The following is a 17,610-nucleotide window of genomic DNA, read 5'->3' as shown; positions in this document are numbered from 1 at the left end:
TATATGTATACGTACAAGCCATGTGATATTATATAATGTAATAAAGATTGTTCGTTTCTTTTTTTTTTTTTTTTTCGTATCTCACGTTTATAACCAATGGCAACTAAAATGCAGAAGGCTAGCTATAGAAAAATGCAACAGCATGACTAAACAACTACAAATATACTAAAAACCATTGGTTATACAATCGCCTATAGACGTCTCTAAAAAAATCCAACCATCCAGAAAAAAAGTTTCACCATTAATCGATGATGCAATTATTCTGTTTCTCGTCTTACCAAACTTCCAAATTATTGTCAACCTTTTTTTTTTTTTATTTTTTATTTTTTTCAAGAGACGTTATACGCACGAGCACAAAATGCTGGACTTTAAAGGATGCCACATTCCATTTACATTGACGAAGCTTTCAGTCATTTGTAATATATAAATATATATAAATATATTGGATTGATATTTGTATATATGTATAGGTAGTATACGGACAAAGCATGTTGTACACTGCTTTCACAAAATGAGATCATCTACTTGTATGTATAAAAAATGTAACGATAATGACAAACGGGGGTGGTGTAGCTGAAATTCATCTAAAAAATAATACTCGCGAGTATATCGTGGATATCATTTTTTAGATACGAACAGATATGTGTATATATATATATGTATATATTATATGTATGTATGTATATACGCTGCGTGACAAGATAGAAGCTGCTACTTAGAGAAACTAATTGTAAGATGTACACAGGAGTATTAGTTTTCGTTTTTTTTTTTTTTTTCCTGGGTTTAAATGGAAAGTGATTATTAGTTTTCAGTAGGATAAATATGATATGCGCCTAGATTATTATATGCAATAAAGAAGATATGCAAATGGTATTATGTAGAATAATGTATATAACATAGCTTAAAATCTGGTCACGCTAATATACTATATAATCAGCTCATTCATTGTCAGTATTGTATGTGCTTACGTCTATAGACTCATTATATTGACGGCAACGACATCTTCTCTCGATTATTTCCCATTTTTTTCTGGAAAACGACAAAAACAAACAAAATACATCTTTCTTATTTACTTCATCTCGACTGACACCCAACGCATGCTGCAATTTGGTTCATTTGGTTCTTTCATTTTTTGAATTCTTTCGTTTGACCCACGTTATACAGTACAGTGTCTGTAACATCGATTTCTACAATCTCACTCCGGAAATTTGAAGGAACAAAAACTAACCAGGTTAGATTCCAATTATCTATGCATTGGAGTTCGATATATCTATGATCAAAGTACAAAGCGGAGCCTCGACGACCTCGTTCCAAGACTTTAAATAATCGCCAGTTGTTAAATATTTACGCTTACCGGGATTGCGCGCGTGCACCGCATCGTACCGTGGCATTATTTTGAGACTTTGCAGAGGCTACGGCCTTTGATTTTTTTCCGATTTTTAGGCCCGAAACTGACATCCTTCATTCGAGTGTACACCCCTACGTTTTTTAGGGTAAAAAAATCTGAATCTGACAAGTAAATTACAAAAATGCTCGAGTTATCGCCAATTTTTCACATTTCGCAGCAGAAAAATTGAGATATCTCGACGGGAAAAATTGGTAGCTCAATTTAGCTTTTAGATTCGTGTTTCTGAGGTCAAAACACGTGAGAAAAGTGCCCTACAATCGATTTTTAAAATACTTCAATACCCAAAAATCGAAAAAATCCAAAGGGGTACCCCTTGAAATTTTGTCGATTTGGGGTCAAAATTTTTTTTTTTTATTTTATATGCTATTTTCATGTATTTTGAGCTCAGAAATCCGAATCCGAAAGACAAATTGGTCTATCTTCAAAAATGACTAAGTTATTGTCATTTTTCCGCATTTTTTGGCATAAAAATGGCGATAACTCGAAGGAAAAAAATCGTAGCTCAATTTGGACAACGGATTCGTGTTCCTGAGGTCAAAATACATAAGAAAAGTGCCATACGATCAATTTTAAAAAATAAAAATTTTTGGCCAAAATTTGAGATTTTTTGAAGGGGTACCCCTTTGGATTTTTTCAAATTTTGGACAAAAATTTTTATTTTTTAAAATTGATCGTATGGCACTCTTCCTATATATTTTGACCTCAGGAACACGAATCCGTTGTCAAAATTGAGCTACGATTTTTTCCCTTCGAGATATCCTCAAATTTATGCCAAAAATCGCGAAAAATCGCGAAAAAATGGGGATAACTCGGTCATTTTTTAAGATAGACCAATTTTTCTTCCAGATTCGGATTCCTGCGCTCAAATTACATTGAGATAGATCAAAAAATCAATTTTTTATTTTTGACCCCAAAAAGCTGAAAATTGGCGATAACTCGGTCAATTTCAGAGATAGATCAATTTTTCTTCAAGATTCGGATTCCTGAGATCAAAATACGTAAGAAAAGTGTAATACAATCAATTTTTAAACTACTTTACTATGGGCCCAAAAAACGATTTTTTTTTGGCTTTTCAAGGGTAATCTCACGTATAATCAGCTCAGAAATCCAAATCTGAAAGCCAAAATCATCTACTCATGCAATCGATCTAGTAATCATCAATTATTCGCTGTTGGGAGCAGAAAAATTACAAGACATATCGAGTGGTTTTAGTCGTACACCCAGTATGATTCATCGCATGGGTCGAAATATTCGAATTTCTCAATTCACCAGCAAACTTGAGCTTTGCTGGAGTCAGCGTAGCCAGCAGCGCAGCGCTTTGTTGTGAGACGTCACCTTCAGGGCTGAGCAGAGGTGACGCCCCACAACAAACCCCCTCGCCCGTGGCTACCTAACTCCAGCAAAGCTCGGGTTTGCTGCTGAATTGAGAAATACGAATATTTCGACCCATGCGATGAATCAAAGTGGATTTACGACTGAAACCACTCGATATGTCTTAGAATTTTTCTGCTCCCAACAGCGAATAATCGATGATTACTAGATCGATTGGATGAGTAGATGATTTTGGGTTTCAGATTTGGATTCCTGAGGTCAAAATACGTCAGAAAAGTGTAATACAATCAATTTTTGAACTACTTAACTATGGGCCCAAGAATCGAATTTTTATTCGGTTTTCCAAGAGTAATCTCACGTATAATCAGCTCAGGAATCAAAATCTGAAAGCCAAATTGATTTATCTATAAAATTGATCGAGTTATCGCCAATTTTTCGATTTTCGGAGCAGAAAAATCGATTATCACTGGTGTACGTGCATTCTTACGGATATCGCGCCCAGAAATCCAGATCTACCGTCGAGATTGGGTGAGTAAGAAGGGCATTGTGTAGAGACGAAGGTCTGCAGCTCGTCCATCAAATAATCGTTAATCATAAAAAACTATTATTATCGTCGAGGTCCGTCGCTGCAGCAGCAGCAGCGGCAATATAAACGCTGGACTCAAAAGAGAAGCTCGCAATAACCCGCATCGTCGACTGCACACACAGGATATCACGTCATTTCCGTCTGGACATTCATTGATCGACCAATCACCGAGTGAGTAGCAAGCGAAGCGAAAAACAATCACACGTGATCATCTCTGCAATTCAATTCCAATTTCCATTCGCTCTTCTACTTTTTGACCATACGACGTCCAGATCAGAGACCGGTAATAACCAATCGACCAGTTTGCGCGTCAGTGCGGACGTGACGTGTGTTTTCACGGAGTCAGAAATTTCATCAATCTCCGAGGACTAACGTTTCGTTCAAAATTCGGACATGGAATACGGACGATCATCTCCGCTGGCCAGTTTCTCGGGAAAGTTACGAAGTGGATCTAGGAAATGAACACGGACCAGCGACGGTGAATGTGCTGAATATGCAGAGAGTTCAAGCGACAATGAAGCTACAATTCGCCGGACGTCAGGGAAAGCGTCCCATGGGGTGATATACGTCGCAAGATTTTATCTCGACGTTTCATATCGAACGAGGTTTCAGCTCTAGATATACATTTGCTAAACCAAACGGGATTACAACAACTGGTGGGAAGGGAGATACTCGCGAGGCCGGAGGCTAACGCTTAATCGCGGAAATGCAACGTTGCAACGATAAATTTATAGGCAGCGGCGTCATAACCTGGAGCATTACACTTGTACTTTGTGAACATTTTTTATAATCGACTCTCCGGAGAGCAGATCAGATACCGCCGAGTAGATTGTCGACCGTCTGGATCGTCGTTAAAATTGACTCGCGTCACCGGCGACGAGCGAGACTCTAATTTATCTCAATATCACACGAACACTGTACTGTATTTTCTCTTCTTTATTTTCCCCTTGATTTCAGTGTGATTATCGCGAATGTTTCAAAAATCTACAAAGTCGCAACTTGGGTATTCGATGCACAGTTTATGACCTGATGGTTGATCATTAGTCGCAAGTAAATACATGGTACAATTAGATATACTGAAATATATTGCACTAGTTGTGTGAGTAAATATAGCAATAAATACATGACACAAGAGACGGTCGTTGCCGCCACCCTGAAAGAATTAAGTTATTATCAAATTCTCAAACACCCAAAGGAGCGGAACATATTTAATAATTGGGAGTCACCGTCTCGCGTGGTCCAAAAATTACGTTACACATCTCCTTTGGTGTTTCGCAACTTGATCGATTGATAATGAAAAAGAAAAAAAAAAAAAATCAAAGGGTTCGGCATCACAGAGCATCGCCAATCGCAATTTTTGCGATGACAAACAAGTCGTATAATTTTGCGAGCGTGGTAAATGTGTTCTTACATCATCGGATGATCGATGTCGCTTGTGCAAGAACGAAACAGAGAGGAAAATAGACGAATAAGTTATAGTAAAATGAACAAATAAAATGCGACTGGTTCAGCCTGGAATATAAAATTTCAAGGAGATTGACACGTGAACGAATCAATCGGTGAATGAAAAGTGTGCGAAATGATCGATGGGACGAACGAATTGTAATGTGGATAAATGGATAATGAGAGCGAAGCGGATATCATGTGATGATTGTTTTTTTTTTTATTTTTTTTTATACGGGATTCAAGGGAAAGGCCAACGGCCAAATGGTGAGTTTAGCTTACCTTGCTTCCTCGCTCGTTGAAGATTATTTCTACGTCGAGTATTGGTCCGAATTGCTGGAAAATGCAAAAAGAACGGATGGCGTGAGATCGGATTTCGAGATTATTTTCACAAAAATTCAAGAGATTTTCATCATTCTATTAATTCTTTATCCGGTTCACCGCTCTTTCAAAGCTGAGAGCGCGAACACTCGAGATCTTTTAAAATAAGATTCGCGCCCCTCCGAATCGGGCCAATCAAAGTTTAGCGCGGTTAATTGCACCGCATTGTGTCTATGATTCAATATCACCGAGTGGCCCGCCAAGTAATTACCTTTCTCTTCTCCGAGCTCTCGAGGAGAAGAAAAAATGAATGGACGTTAAAAGGAATAAGGAAATTTCGCCAAAGGAATTCTCTTTCTCCCTTTGCATATTACCTCTTCTCCACAATTTTTGTTCCCTTTTTTTTCCCACCTTATTCAATCCCCAGTTACAATTGGAGGCACGGCCCATTAACAGAGAACGATTCGCTTCCGAATTATCCTAATGCCAACTCTTAGAAAAAATGAAACTCCGACAATCCTTACCCCGAACATTGCCCTGAGATCGGGATCTCTGAATCTGAAGGGTATGTTGCTGACGTGGAGCCGTTTCGGTTGTCCTTTGAGGTCCGCTCCCGGTGTGACTGTGGCCGGTGTCGTCGCTCCGGATGCCACCGGAACTAGACTCCCCGCATCTCCGCTTCCGTCTTGGTTACCTTCGCCTCCTCCCGGGGTCGGTGCTTGTGGCTGTGCTCCTCCACCCGCGACCGCTGCCGCCGCCGCTGCCGCGACTGCCGCCTGAAACACCTCCGACTGTTTGTCGTCGAAAGAAAACGATTTTGGAGTATGTGCGGTCGTTTGAAAATTAGAAAAAAATTGTTTTTCCCCGCACTCGAGCTTTCGAGAGTCCTGGGTAAAATTATCGGGGCTCGTTTCTCGAGGATTTTCGAGTTGACGAGACCGAGAGCTCCTGGCTAGGAGCAGAGTCGCCGTGTCGAGATTGTAGTCGTAGTCGAAGGACCCGAAGGAGAGAGAGGAGCTTGTCAAATGGTCCCTTTGTTTGCTCGTTCCCCCGCTACCTTTAATTCACTCGATCCATCCGCTGCGAGCTGTCTCCCTCCCCCGTCCTTCTCTTTTCCGCCCTCCGGATTCCCTCCGAGATGGAAGGTTTTCGCACAGAGTTTCGGACTAGCGAGCTCGCAGCGACGTATCGCGAAACCGGGATACCTACAAGGGCTGCGAGTGTCGAATACAAAGCAGATAGTCTAAATGCTGATTCGTCTTATCCGAAGTAGAAGGATCGCCTCTGTAATTTATGGGGGTTCAAGGGCTGTAGGTGGTATACCTTCCCTCTGAATTATCCCCTCTCTCCGCGCCGCGAGTCTCCGAAACCGCCGTTTCACCTCCGTCGTCGTTCTCGAGGTTCCAATTCCGAACTTTACGCGAAAAAACTTATCAGCATTGCAGAACCGTACGTAGGGTCATTAATTCGATGCAAGATGGCCGCGCAGCGCTCCTCCCGGTTCCGCCGATTCTTCGGGATGAGAATTCACGACGGCTTCCCTAGTTTCGGAATTAATTTACCACAGCCTATCGAATCGAGCTGAAAACCGATGGATGCCTACCCCTCCCGCCCCGACGTACGTCTACTGCACACGCTCGTCACTTTGGACACGGTTAACGTTCCTCTCCTCGCTCTCACGTCCCACTCGATAAAATATCGCTGATCTAATCAATCTCGGGCACGAATAATGAAAAACTTGTCGATAATGAAAATGACGGAAGAGAAAAGAATCCAACCGTTTCGTAGTTTCACAGTTCATCGATAGTTGGACGATAATACGTATCGCAACCGAATGAACTTGCGGGTGCACGATGTGTACGATAAAATGAAGAAAGTATGGAAAAATTTGTGCGCAAGATCGCGATGAAAACAAAGCTGTTTACGCTTCGAAGATTTTAAACTCCCGACGTGTAATAATAGAGCAATGAAAGTCACGGGGGGGGAAGAAGAAAAAAAAAGAAATCATTAAACTCTCGTATAAACTTAACGAGCTTTTCTTTACGACCAATTATCCCTCAGCTGCAACAGCGGCACCTCACCTACCCACGCTGTCGCGCACCTCCCAGTCGTCTCACAAATTTCTCTGTCGTGCCCACGAATGTGAGAAAAAGTAAAATCGTTCGAAAAAAAACTACGTGTATCCGTGTAGGTACATAAATATCGGGAAATTTCTCGTCGAGACTCACCATCGCCTGCTGGTCGACGCCGTTCGGTGGTGGAGGAGGGCTGAAACTTGTGACGGTAGGAGCACCAGGTGCCGCCGGGTGCTGCGCTCCCGAGGGAGGCGCACCCTGCGGCGCTCCGGGGGGTGGTTGTTGCGGAGCTCCGGTGGATTCTTCTTTCACCGATACCGGGGGTGGCGGTTTGACTTCTCCCGCTCCCCCAGCTCCTCCGACGACTCCGCCGACTCCGTTCACCGACGGAGGAAATACACCCCCGCCATAAGGCGCAGCCATCCCCGTCTGCACCATGTGCTGTAAAAACGAGACGAAAGACATGTGAACTCTGTCGGGAAATGGAAAAACTTTTTATTTTTTTTTTTTTTAAACCTACGAGCAGAGGATGATTAATTTTATCCTCGCTAATCGAAGATAACCGATTCGTTTCGCATGATTCGCGTATCCCCGTGCGTGCGGCACGGAAGGATCGACGTCGTACCGCGGGGTGCGGGGTGAGTCGAATATCGCCCGACCCTCGACTCGAATTCGATTCCCGATCCGCGTGGAAAAGTCGATCCCCGCCGAGCGACGGCTGAGACGACGACGCGTTTCATGTTTGTAACATGTTTATAGAGAGGAAAAAAAAACTCCTCCGGAACGAGGAGTGAAGTAAATCGGGGGTAAAAGGGAGCCACGTATATACCGGCTGACTCACGAAACATTCGAGGCACGCGGGGCTAACGCCTTTTCTATTTCAAGAACGAAGAAAACGGACGACGTACGTATACGTCGACGTCGACGACCACAAAATTGGTACCGTGTAATACCCGAGCGTTATAAATATCAAAAGCGGGAAAGTGAAGTTGAACAAACGTGAGAAAAATCGGAAAATCCGTACACTGCTCTATCGCACATGTGCGAATGAATATTTTTAGAAAATTCTCTAGCCCGCACAACGTGGAGGTTTGAAGATTTTTGCGAACTACGTCGTACTTCACCCTTTAATAAGCTATTCCGGTACCAACGTTCGTCGTGCCTGGAGAAATATACGTGACATAAATACAAACGATAGAACACAATATGTCCTCCTGCAATACAGGCGATACCAGATTCTCGACTCTTTGATTAGACTCTGATTCTTTGATTTCTGCCACCGCGCTGGTTTCCGGCACAGAAAATAAATAAGTAAAAAAAAAACATATATCGTTCAAGAAAAAAACCACCCCGTCACCCCCTCTTCTCCGTACCCCGCCTCCTGCCGTATAGGTATTGATCTCAAATATTAAACGACGTTACGGTTGAGATCGTAAAACCTAAGAAATCGCATTTAAACTCTGACTTTTGGTTTTCAGTTATTCGCAACGATTACTCACGTCTGGAAATCCGAAAATAGTACGCTCATTATTTTCTTTGCGCAGCGATCGAGTTCTAAAAACAAGAGTTTCTAGAATAAATAATCCAACCGGAGAAGAAAGTATACATTTGTTTGTCGGAGCGCGTACAGTTTTGGGGATGTTTTTTTTCGTCCGCGAGAAGAACACGGACCAAAGAAAGTAAAGGAGCACAAAGGGGGGTCAGAGACTAACGAAACGACATACTCGTTCGAACATTCGCCACCGAGTAGCTTCGAATAACTCGGATATACGTATTTCCAGCGTGTCTAGGACGCAGGACGTGCACTCGCATAAGATAATTCGTTGGACGCGCGCGCGATCGCGGTATTCCTTACAATCTCGGATGTGCAGCGTCGTCCGGCTGTCGACCCCTCGCGACCCGACGGGGGGGGCGATTAAAATTCTTCGTTCGTCGGGGGCGGAGAGAGAGCTCGCGAGTACGTAGCCACGGTAAGAGATATATCCTCCTCAGACCTCGCATAATTCTCGACGAAGGCGTCGAGTGCGCGTACGACGTACGGTACCTCCGTATCGGCCGATCGCCAGGCGTTCCGCGTTGCGTAGGAGAGGGACAGGACTTTGAGGATATCGGAGGAGGAGACGGAGTGTACGCGCGCTCCATGTGAACAAAATGGATGATAATAAGAGTGTAGAAGAGACGAAATCGATGTTATCCGAACGGATGCTACGCGGGAAGAGAGACGGGGACGTTTGTAATTCCGACGCGAGGACAACGACGACGACGTAGGAAAGGAAAGCCAAAGTCGAAAGAATCGAAGAAAGAGGAGATACCGCGTGAGAGTCGCGTCGGCGGTGTAAAATTATACACGTCGAGTAGCGTCGCGTCGCGCCGCCCGCGAGTTACGCGCGGTGAATATTTCATGTGCATCGCAGGCTCCGAGTTTCAGAGGAGGAATGAACTTGACGAACGAACGAACGAACGAGTCTCTTCGCTGAAACGGGTGTCCGGCAGTCGACGTCCCGACGTACCTACCTACCGTGTAGCGGCCAACAGGTACTCGAAAACACGTGGAGAGGTCCGGAGGGAATCGGCTTCCTCGAAGCGACGGACATTTCCCTAAGCAGGACGTACGCGATCTCCAACTTTCGGGGACGCGCGTTCGATGATTGGGTTAAATTCTCGCGGTGCGATGTCCTATGTACATCGTATATCCGCATCTGTGCATACAGCGTGTACAGGATCCCAGAATAAACGTCAATCGATACACACCGCGCACAGTTTACCTTCCAAAGCGAAAGCTCCGAACTGGGATATGAGGTTGCACCCGTAGACGACGCGCGCGACGACCGACGGTCACGCTTCTTCACGTGTCTCGTAATTCCGTACGCCTCTGTACGCCCGTTGAATCGTCAGAGAATCCTTGGTATCAAAGGTACCGATTTCGACTCCGTTTGAGTTAAATAAACAGGATCCTGATTATTTCTCGTTGCACGCGTAATGAAAAATAGGGGCGACCTATCCTAACGTTATTCCAGTTGGCTGTCACCGACACCGAACGACTCGACGACCGCGACCGCGACGACTAAAAGTACACCGAAACGAGGATGGAGGGATTTAATGGAAATCATCGATCCCTTGAAAATAGAACGACCGAGTCGAGTCGGAGATAATGAAGGAGAACGCCGGTGGTACGAGGGACGCTCCTCTCTCGAATTTGTTTTTCCAATCAACGTTGAAGAATCAGACGGCGGATATCGGGGGAAAAGTAAAACTGTTTCCCCTCCATCTTTTTCCGAAACAACGCGAACCGAGCAGACGTACGTCGGAGGTACATAATTGAAAACCGTCGACACTATATGGTCCGTATGCCGAGCGCAGATAGCGCCGCGAAAAGCGGATCGGCTGCGAGGATCGTCGAAGAAACAGCGGCGGAAAGAGGAGGAGGAGGAGGAAGAGGAAAGTTTTAAAGCGAGTTTCTAAGATAATTGCAGCGAGTTCGGGCGGCAGTCCCCGCAACCCCCATAGCCAGCTAGCGGGCACGCGGTATCGATTTCCAGTTCACCGACTGTGCTCGATGTGTAATACACCGGGCACTCGATTCCAGGCAAATACCGTGCACACCCTGCAACGCGATAGCGTAATAAAGTTCAATGCAAATTCGCGTCGAGCTTTCCCTTCAAAAGCGTCGAGGATATCCGAAACGGTGGCGCGCAAAAAAACAACGCCTGCATTTTATTTGCCCCACTCGCGCTTTTCGCACAAGTGAGTTCCACTTTGTTGAATTTCTTTCTTCTCGACTTCGCGCACTTTTCAGCTCATTTGAATAGATTTTCTCAACTTCGTGTAAATAATATTGTAATAAGCGAGCGCTCGCCACCGCGCCATCAAGATCCGAGGGTGCGTTACATTTCATTACCATTAAGATTAACCTGACACGACGCCGCGGTGCGGTGCGGTGCTCGCCACGCGTGTGTACAGTAATAACGTACGCGAGTACACTCGAATTACGATAAAGCACATCACGTTCGAAACATCGTGTAATTTCCTTCTGGTCAACGGCGACCGGGTTTGGCTTGATATACGCGAGTAAGATAATTATAAAATAAGAAAATGAGAAATGAGAAAACAACGACAGTTAGCCTCCTTGACAAAAAAAAAAAGAAACCGCGCCCCTCCCTCATTTTTCCCGTACCTACGTGTGTAACAAGATCGAAAATATTGTTATAGAAAACTTTGATCAAGTTTTGACACGCGGTGTGGGAGGAAAAGAAAAGCAAAATTACACGAGAAAAAGTCGGTAGATCCCGGAGCCGGTGAAGCTGGTGATATGAAAAAAGTTTAGCCAATTTTTAGTTTTCCTTCTTATCTGAAAAGTCCTTTTTTCTTGTCCCCGACTCGTTTCATTTCGTCGACCCAGCGTCGTACGGGGTGACGCGTACGCTTCGGGAAACTTTGAAAACTTGGAAAAATCATCGGTGGTCGACGCCCCCGAAGTCGCTAACGAAACGAAATATGTTCGCGTATAACTCTGGGTAGAAACGACGCGAAAAATGTAAAGAGGCAAAAAAAAGGGGGACTACTCGGCATTTTACGCGGCGCACGCGAGATAATCTGGTTGACGAATAACGGCGTTTAGTTCGAAACGCCGAGAAACAATCGCGCCGGCTTTTTCTACCTCGGCACATCCGGTGGAGGTGTTTGCGCCGTTTATTGCGGCTGCGAGTTCGACCGGAACTTCCGGTGGATCGTCCGCCGGTCGGACAATCGATCGAGGAATCGCGCGTCGCTCGCGATCGATGTCCGATGAATTTTTTCCCTCCGTTCGCCGCCGGCGTGGGTCGCCAAGTCGGAAAGTGAGGTAAGTACCCCCACGTCGTCGGCCGGCGAGGGAGGCATCCCTCCGAATCGGCGAACGAGGTCAAGAGAAAAGTAAACCCGATGAATCGAGCGAAGCTACTCGATTCCGCGGAGGCCAGCTCGAGTGAATAAGAGATGCCCGGCGGAAGCGGGTTTAATGAATAAATGGACCGTCCTACGATTCCATTCGCGAGCGCGCGTAGGTGGTGCCGTCCGTAACGAGCTTTTAAAATATTCATCGAGCTTTTTTCGCATCTTTCCCACTGTCGACGTCGGGAATCCGATTTCCGTGCACGGACGTTGTTCGCACACGAGGATCGTTCGGTGCAGGGGCCGCAGGTCGTTCGTACGCGCGGTTACGGTCGATCGGAGGTAAGGGAAAGATGAACGAGGCGGTGGTAGACGACCGTCGCTAAAAATAGAGAGGCTCGCGATGCGAAATGAGAATCACTGGGCGTTGAATGCGTCGGTCGACCATTGTGTTATGGACGGTTTGAGTTTCCGGCATACCTAGTCGGTGCCCCCCTACGAAGCAGGTAAAATCTACCCGACTCCGTTCGTTCCCTCTGTTCGACCTTCCCCTCTCCCCCTCCCGCCCCTCCCTCTCGTTCTTCTTCGTACGAGCGGCGCGGCTCCGTCGAGTCCACGGAAGGGAGGAATAAAGGTACGTACGACGATAACCAACAATCGGTGGACTCGCGAGTCTATATCGCGCCGACTGCGCGAGGTCGATGATGCGATAGCGGGACAAACCCCAGCCCCGGAGAACGAACGAACGACGAACGGGGGGCTCCGAGCAAAAGGTTTCGAAGACGATGAAACTTTCCCCGCCATTTTTCTGCTCCGGGTCTCGGCGAAAAACTCGGCGAGTGTCGCAAAAGCGGTTCGGCTCGGAGGATGACGCGACGACCCGCACCGGGGATCCGACGAGGAGGAGAGTCCGGGAGCTGGAAGAACTCCGCGGCTACGGAACGGGGAGAGAATCTGGCACGGAGCCATTCCGGCTCGAACAAAAGATTCCAAGAGTGTCGCTCGTATATCCCGCCTATACAGACTCCGCAGGGAAGAGAGAACGTGTCGTACCCCCGAACGCATTCGAAACGAAAATCTTCGTCGCTGAACGCGAAACATTTTTTCCTTCGTGGAGATCAGCCGAACGATTCGTTTCGAATGTCCAACTAGCGGGTCATATCAAGCGATTGGGGAGTCCAATTTCGGGGAACGTACATCACCGAGATCCGCTGTTCCGGAGTACGTTATACCTGTAATATCGCAGGTAGTTGCCGCGCGAAGCGCGTTATAAACGCGCGGTTACGTGCAGTACGACGGACGTTACATGTGAGCGGGGATCGGAGTTTGGGCGTAGAGTAGCGTGGCATCGGTCAGAGAGCCACGATGCGTGTCCTGACGTCACTTCCGGCCAATCATCTCCATCATCGCCGTAGCCAGTTAGTCGCTCCCGGAGCGACGGTGGAAAGAGACGGAGAACCACGTCGAGTACGTGCGATCGCGAAGGGGTCCCCGTTAACGTCACCGTCACCGTCGACGCGCGCGTTGCGTTTCCACCGACACACAGCTGTAACGCGCGCACGGCTACACATAGCGGGAGTGTAAGTCGGATCGTACAAAAGCGTTGCGGGCTTAATTGGATATAATTTGCAGCCGCGATGTTAGCTTTGAACGAAATAAAAAAATAAAAATAAAAAAAAAAGGAGGTAAATGAGTAAAAGAGCATGGCCACCGCTCGCGGATAATAATCGTGCGTGCGTAATTCGAAAAATTGAACAATTTTCACCGGGGGCGTACAAAGTGCGGATTATTACCGATATCTAGCGATGCGCCGCTCGTTGTCGGACGATTTCGCGCTTCCCTTGAGCCGAAATCTGCATTCGGTAGAGCGGAGCGAAGCGAGCTCGGCGTTCGCAATTGAAATCACAAACGCGAGCTGGTCGCGCGGTGGTTCCACCAGACGTACGATTGGCCCTGATGCGATAAGCGCAGGATATAATTCATGCCGCGTTGCAAATTCACTAGGATTTATTTCTATAAATACAGTCTCCGCGGTAATCTCGTACCGCTGGCCAGATGCGCCGATAGGTGATGCATACGCGGAGGTACAACGACGAACGACGATCTCCGCCGTACGCCGCCGCGGTTTCCACAGACGTTACAACTACACCACGGACACACACCGTGTATTTATTTATTAAACCAACTCCGGCGACGCGCGGTAAATTATTGTGTCATTACACCCAATTAGTTTCATTAGTGTCCTTGAGGATAACGCCGGCGATGTGGCCATCTGCCGCGTCGCGGGCGTCGCTCGCTACTTCGTAGGTATATTCGTTACACGGTGCAACGCGGATGCCGCTCGAGTCGAACGCACGCGTCCGTACATCCGACGACGTATTCGGAAACCTGCAACGACGCTGCGAACTTCGCCACCGGATGCGAATCGGAGCGAACGTTCGTCGACGTCGTTCGGGGGGCGATCCTCCCCCCCCCGTCGCGGAGTTTTCGAGTCGTCGCCAACATATTTTCCAATTATCTTGCCCCCGATTGTCGTCCCGAGCGGGTGGTGATATCTTTGATGTTTCGCGGCGACGTTGAGAATTTCTTTTTCCACCTCGAGCGACATTGCGATAATTTTCCCTCGAAAGGTGGAAAAGCATCTCCCCGATTAACGCACTGCCGCGAAAGGCGAAGTGGGGTTTTTTTTTTTTTTTTTTTTTTGACGCGAGGGGGGGCGGGGGATGTACGCGGAGTCTTTGAATAATTCATTGGCGTCGTTGCGAGGGGCGCGCGCATAGAATTCCTCTCGAGATTCGAGGCGCGCAACGGACTACTTTGAGCCGTGGGGTAAATCGATCTCGAGATCTTGAGAGATCTCGTCCCGACTCGCTCGCTCTCTTCATCTTATACACTTGGCAGGTACAACTTTCAGACCTTCCGACGAAGACGACGTTCGAGGACTAAGTTATTACGCGAGTAACTTGTATATATACATATATACGTATCCACCTCCACCCCCACCTCCGCGTTCGGCTCACCCTTGCCCTTGTCTCTCTTTTCTACTTTACAACACCCCCGTCTTAATTCAGCCCTGCGGCACTCCCATCTGGCCGATACGACAAATTTCGAATTATACATTCAACCGGAGTAATTCGCGGGTATACAGTAGCGGCGTTCGACCCTCCTTTACAGCCGGAGCGGAGATTTTACACCGGGAATTTGAAAAAACAATTCAAATTACGACTCGGAAAACGGTCGCGTCGAATATCCGTTTTGATTCGAACAAGGAAGATGGTGATCTCCGTTAGGAAAGCTATGAACTTTGACGATACTTTTTACCAAACGTCGCGTGTCCAAAACATTTGTATGTGCACAACGCGCGCGAACTGTAAGATAAGGTAAACCGAGCTGCGGTATGCGCGACGTGCACATCGAGAATGCAACACAGGAAACCACTTTAAATTGAAACGGAACGTAGGTGGTAGCGAATCGTGCGCTCTCATTTCCCGCGTTTTTTCAATATCCTGACCGCCCGGGGGGGGGGGGGGGGGGGGGGGGGGTCGCGCAACACCGCCGTTTACACCACCGTATTAATCTACGCTAACAACGCTTTGAAGTTTCCAAAATAGAGAAATGGCAAACCGAGGACTTTGCGATTCGGAATGGAATCAGAGTTCCCGAGATGTGCCTCTGCAACCTTCGGCGATACCCCCTTGTGTACACGGTGACGTCATACGCGGGGCATATCCCACCCACCCCATTCATCCACCCTTCGTTTTCCTCTACCGTGAGTTAAAAGCACCGCGCCCGTGATACTCGCGGCGTACAAACGAACGACACGAAGCTAGATATGTAAGCGAATAGCGCAGGCGTCGCGAGCTTGCACGCAACCAACACCACGTTCCGTATCATACGCGGCGTACACCTCGTACCTATCTACGCGTCTGCACGTAACTCGCCCCCGCACTCGGAATCAATGACGTAACCCACCCCCTCCCCCCCAGTCGTAATTCCCCGAGGGGTAAATAGCCCTCGGCAAGAAAGCGTCGTATCGCCGCTAGGTACGGGAAAAGCTGCTGCCGCCGCCTGCGATTCGCGATTATTCCTTTCTTGTACGCGCGTAATGGCCGCGATTATACACAAATCTCAAGAACAACGCGAGCGCAGAGAGAGGGGAGAATTTCTCTTCCACCGCGACTTTTCGCGTCTTTCGTCATTCCGTCTGTACGCGCTCGGTGCGTAGACTACTGCCACACTTCGTATACGCAGCAGTATCCCGTCCATCCCCAGCGATTTCCGCACAGCACCACGCGATCGATAAAGGGGTCTTTTATGTCGTTAGTTTCTTCTCCGGCTGTGACGAGCGAAGAGGAGGGGGACGAAGGGAGATGAAGATTCTTCTTTTTTCTATCATTTTCCAATTTTCCGACTCGTTTATCCGCCCACTGCTTTATGCTCTGCGCGGTACGGGGCGGCGATGATAAAAGAAAGAGAAAATCGCGCTCAATCGGAGCAACTCGAGCCCCGAAGCAAAACGTGTGGGGATCATGCGAGGGATGTATGTTCGAAACGAAAATGAACTTACGGCAGCGGCAAAAAAATAACGGAATCCGGTAAAAACTGAATGGGAAACATTTACTCGTTATTAGATCGGGAAGATGTATGTCGGCGTACACAAGACCCTTTCGCAACGTCCGTGAAATTGGCTGATCCCATTTCTAAGCCCCCCCCCCCCGCTTTCATCTCCTTATATAGATCATAAAGCGACGACGCGAGGAAGGATATCCGCTCCAATTTTTACGGACCTTCGTATCCCTCTCTTCTTTTTTTTCGCTCTTTCCATTCGCCGATACGACCGTTGTGTACGTTCCCGAGGTAATAACTTGCCCGTAACTCGTGCTCGCATAGTCGGGGCTACGTACCCCCGTTACACGACCGCGTGTCGTCGCCTGTACGTAACACGGACGTACGGTTCAGCGGAGAGGATTTCGGGCGGAGGCATTATTCGGGTATAAACCGTATCGTAGGGAAAAAAGTCGGCGATCGTCGATCCGTCGTTACCCACGCGAGATTGAGCGTGACACTGACCTCGCGATGACCCTCGATAAATCGAAGGGATATCGAAAAAAAACCACCCCCGCTGTCGTGAGCGGTCGCCATTATTTTTGCTCTACAAATTTTTCGGTAGATTTGACAACCGTAGGATTAAACATGGGGAATTTTCCCACCTGTAAAAACTGGGAGCGTGTGAAACGGATGATTTTTTTTTTTTTTTTAAATCGAGGACGAACCACGAGGCAGAGGTTAGTTTTAGAAAATCCCCCTGGGGAGGACTCGGACGTTTGAAAAGTTCGAGGTCGGGTAGGCGACAGGGAGAAGGATCTCGGAGAGCCGGACGGGCGTCAGCGGCATTCGGAGGAGTCGAAATCGCCCGGAGGGACCCGGTGATTAACGGTGTCGAATGATAAAGGGTTTAATTTCGGAGCGCGTAATAACCGGTCTCGTGTTTCGGAGCTGCGGCCGAGAAGACTCGAGATTTTCTCAAGAGCGAGAGCGATACACAGATACGAAAAAGGCGGAGGCGAGAAGAGGAC

The 17,610-nt window shown here is 47.2% G+C and overlaps 1 protein-coding gene across 11 annotated transcripts in view; it reads right to left on the bottom strand.

Moving 5' to 3' along the window:
• The window catches only part of LOC105685463 (RNA binding protein fox-1 homolog 2), a 95,160-nt gene that overhangs the window by 37,002 nt on the left and 40,548 nt on the right, over nt 1-17,610 (bottom strand). For 10 of the 11 annotated variants that reach the window (XM_012399563.3, XM_048653002.1, XM_048653003.1 and 7 more), the window contains 3 exons: nt 7,319-7,606; nt 5,615-5,881; nt 5,052-5,105 (listed from right to left, as the gene is read on the bottom strand). In XM_012399563.3, the coding sequence (XP_012254986.1) occupies nt 5,052-5,105; nt 5,615-5,881; nt 7,319-7,603 (606 nt within the window). In that variant the 5' untranslated portion in view covers nt 7,604-7,606. The remainder of the gene's footprint in view (nt 1-5,051; nt 5,106-5,614; nt 5,882-7,318; nt 7,607-17,610) is intronic. The other variant, XM_012399565.3, reaches the window with a different exon arrangement.

Source organism: Athalia rosae, chromosome 3 (assembly GCF_917208135.1).
Source record: "Athalia rosae chromosome 3, iyAthRosa1.1, whole genome shotgun sequence".
Taxonomy (NCBI): Eukaryota; Metazoa; Arthropoda; class Insecta; order Hymenoptera; family Athaliidae; genus Athalia; species Athalia rosae.
The sequence above is the reverse complement of the archived record's forward strand: the minus strand, read 5'-3'. Positions and strand labels throughout refer to the sequence as shown.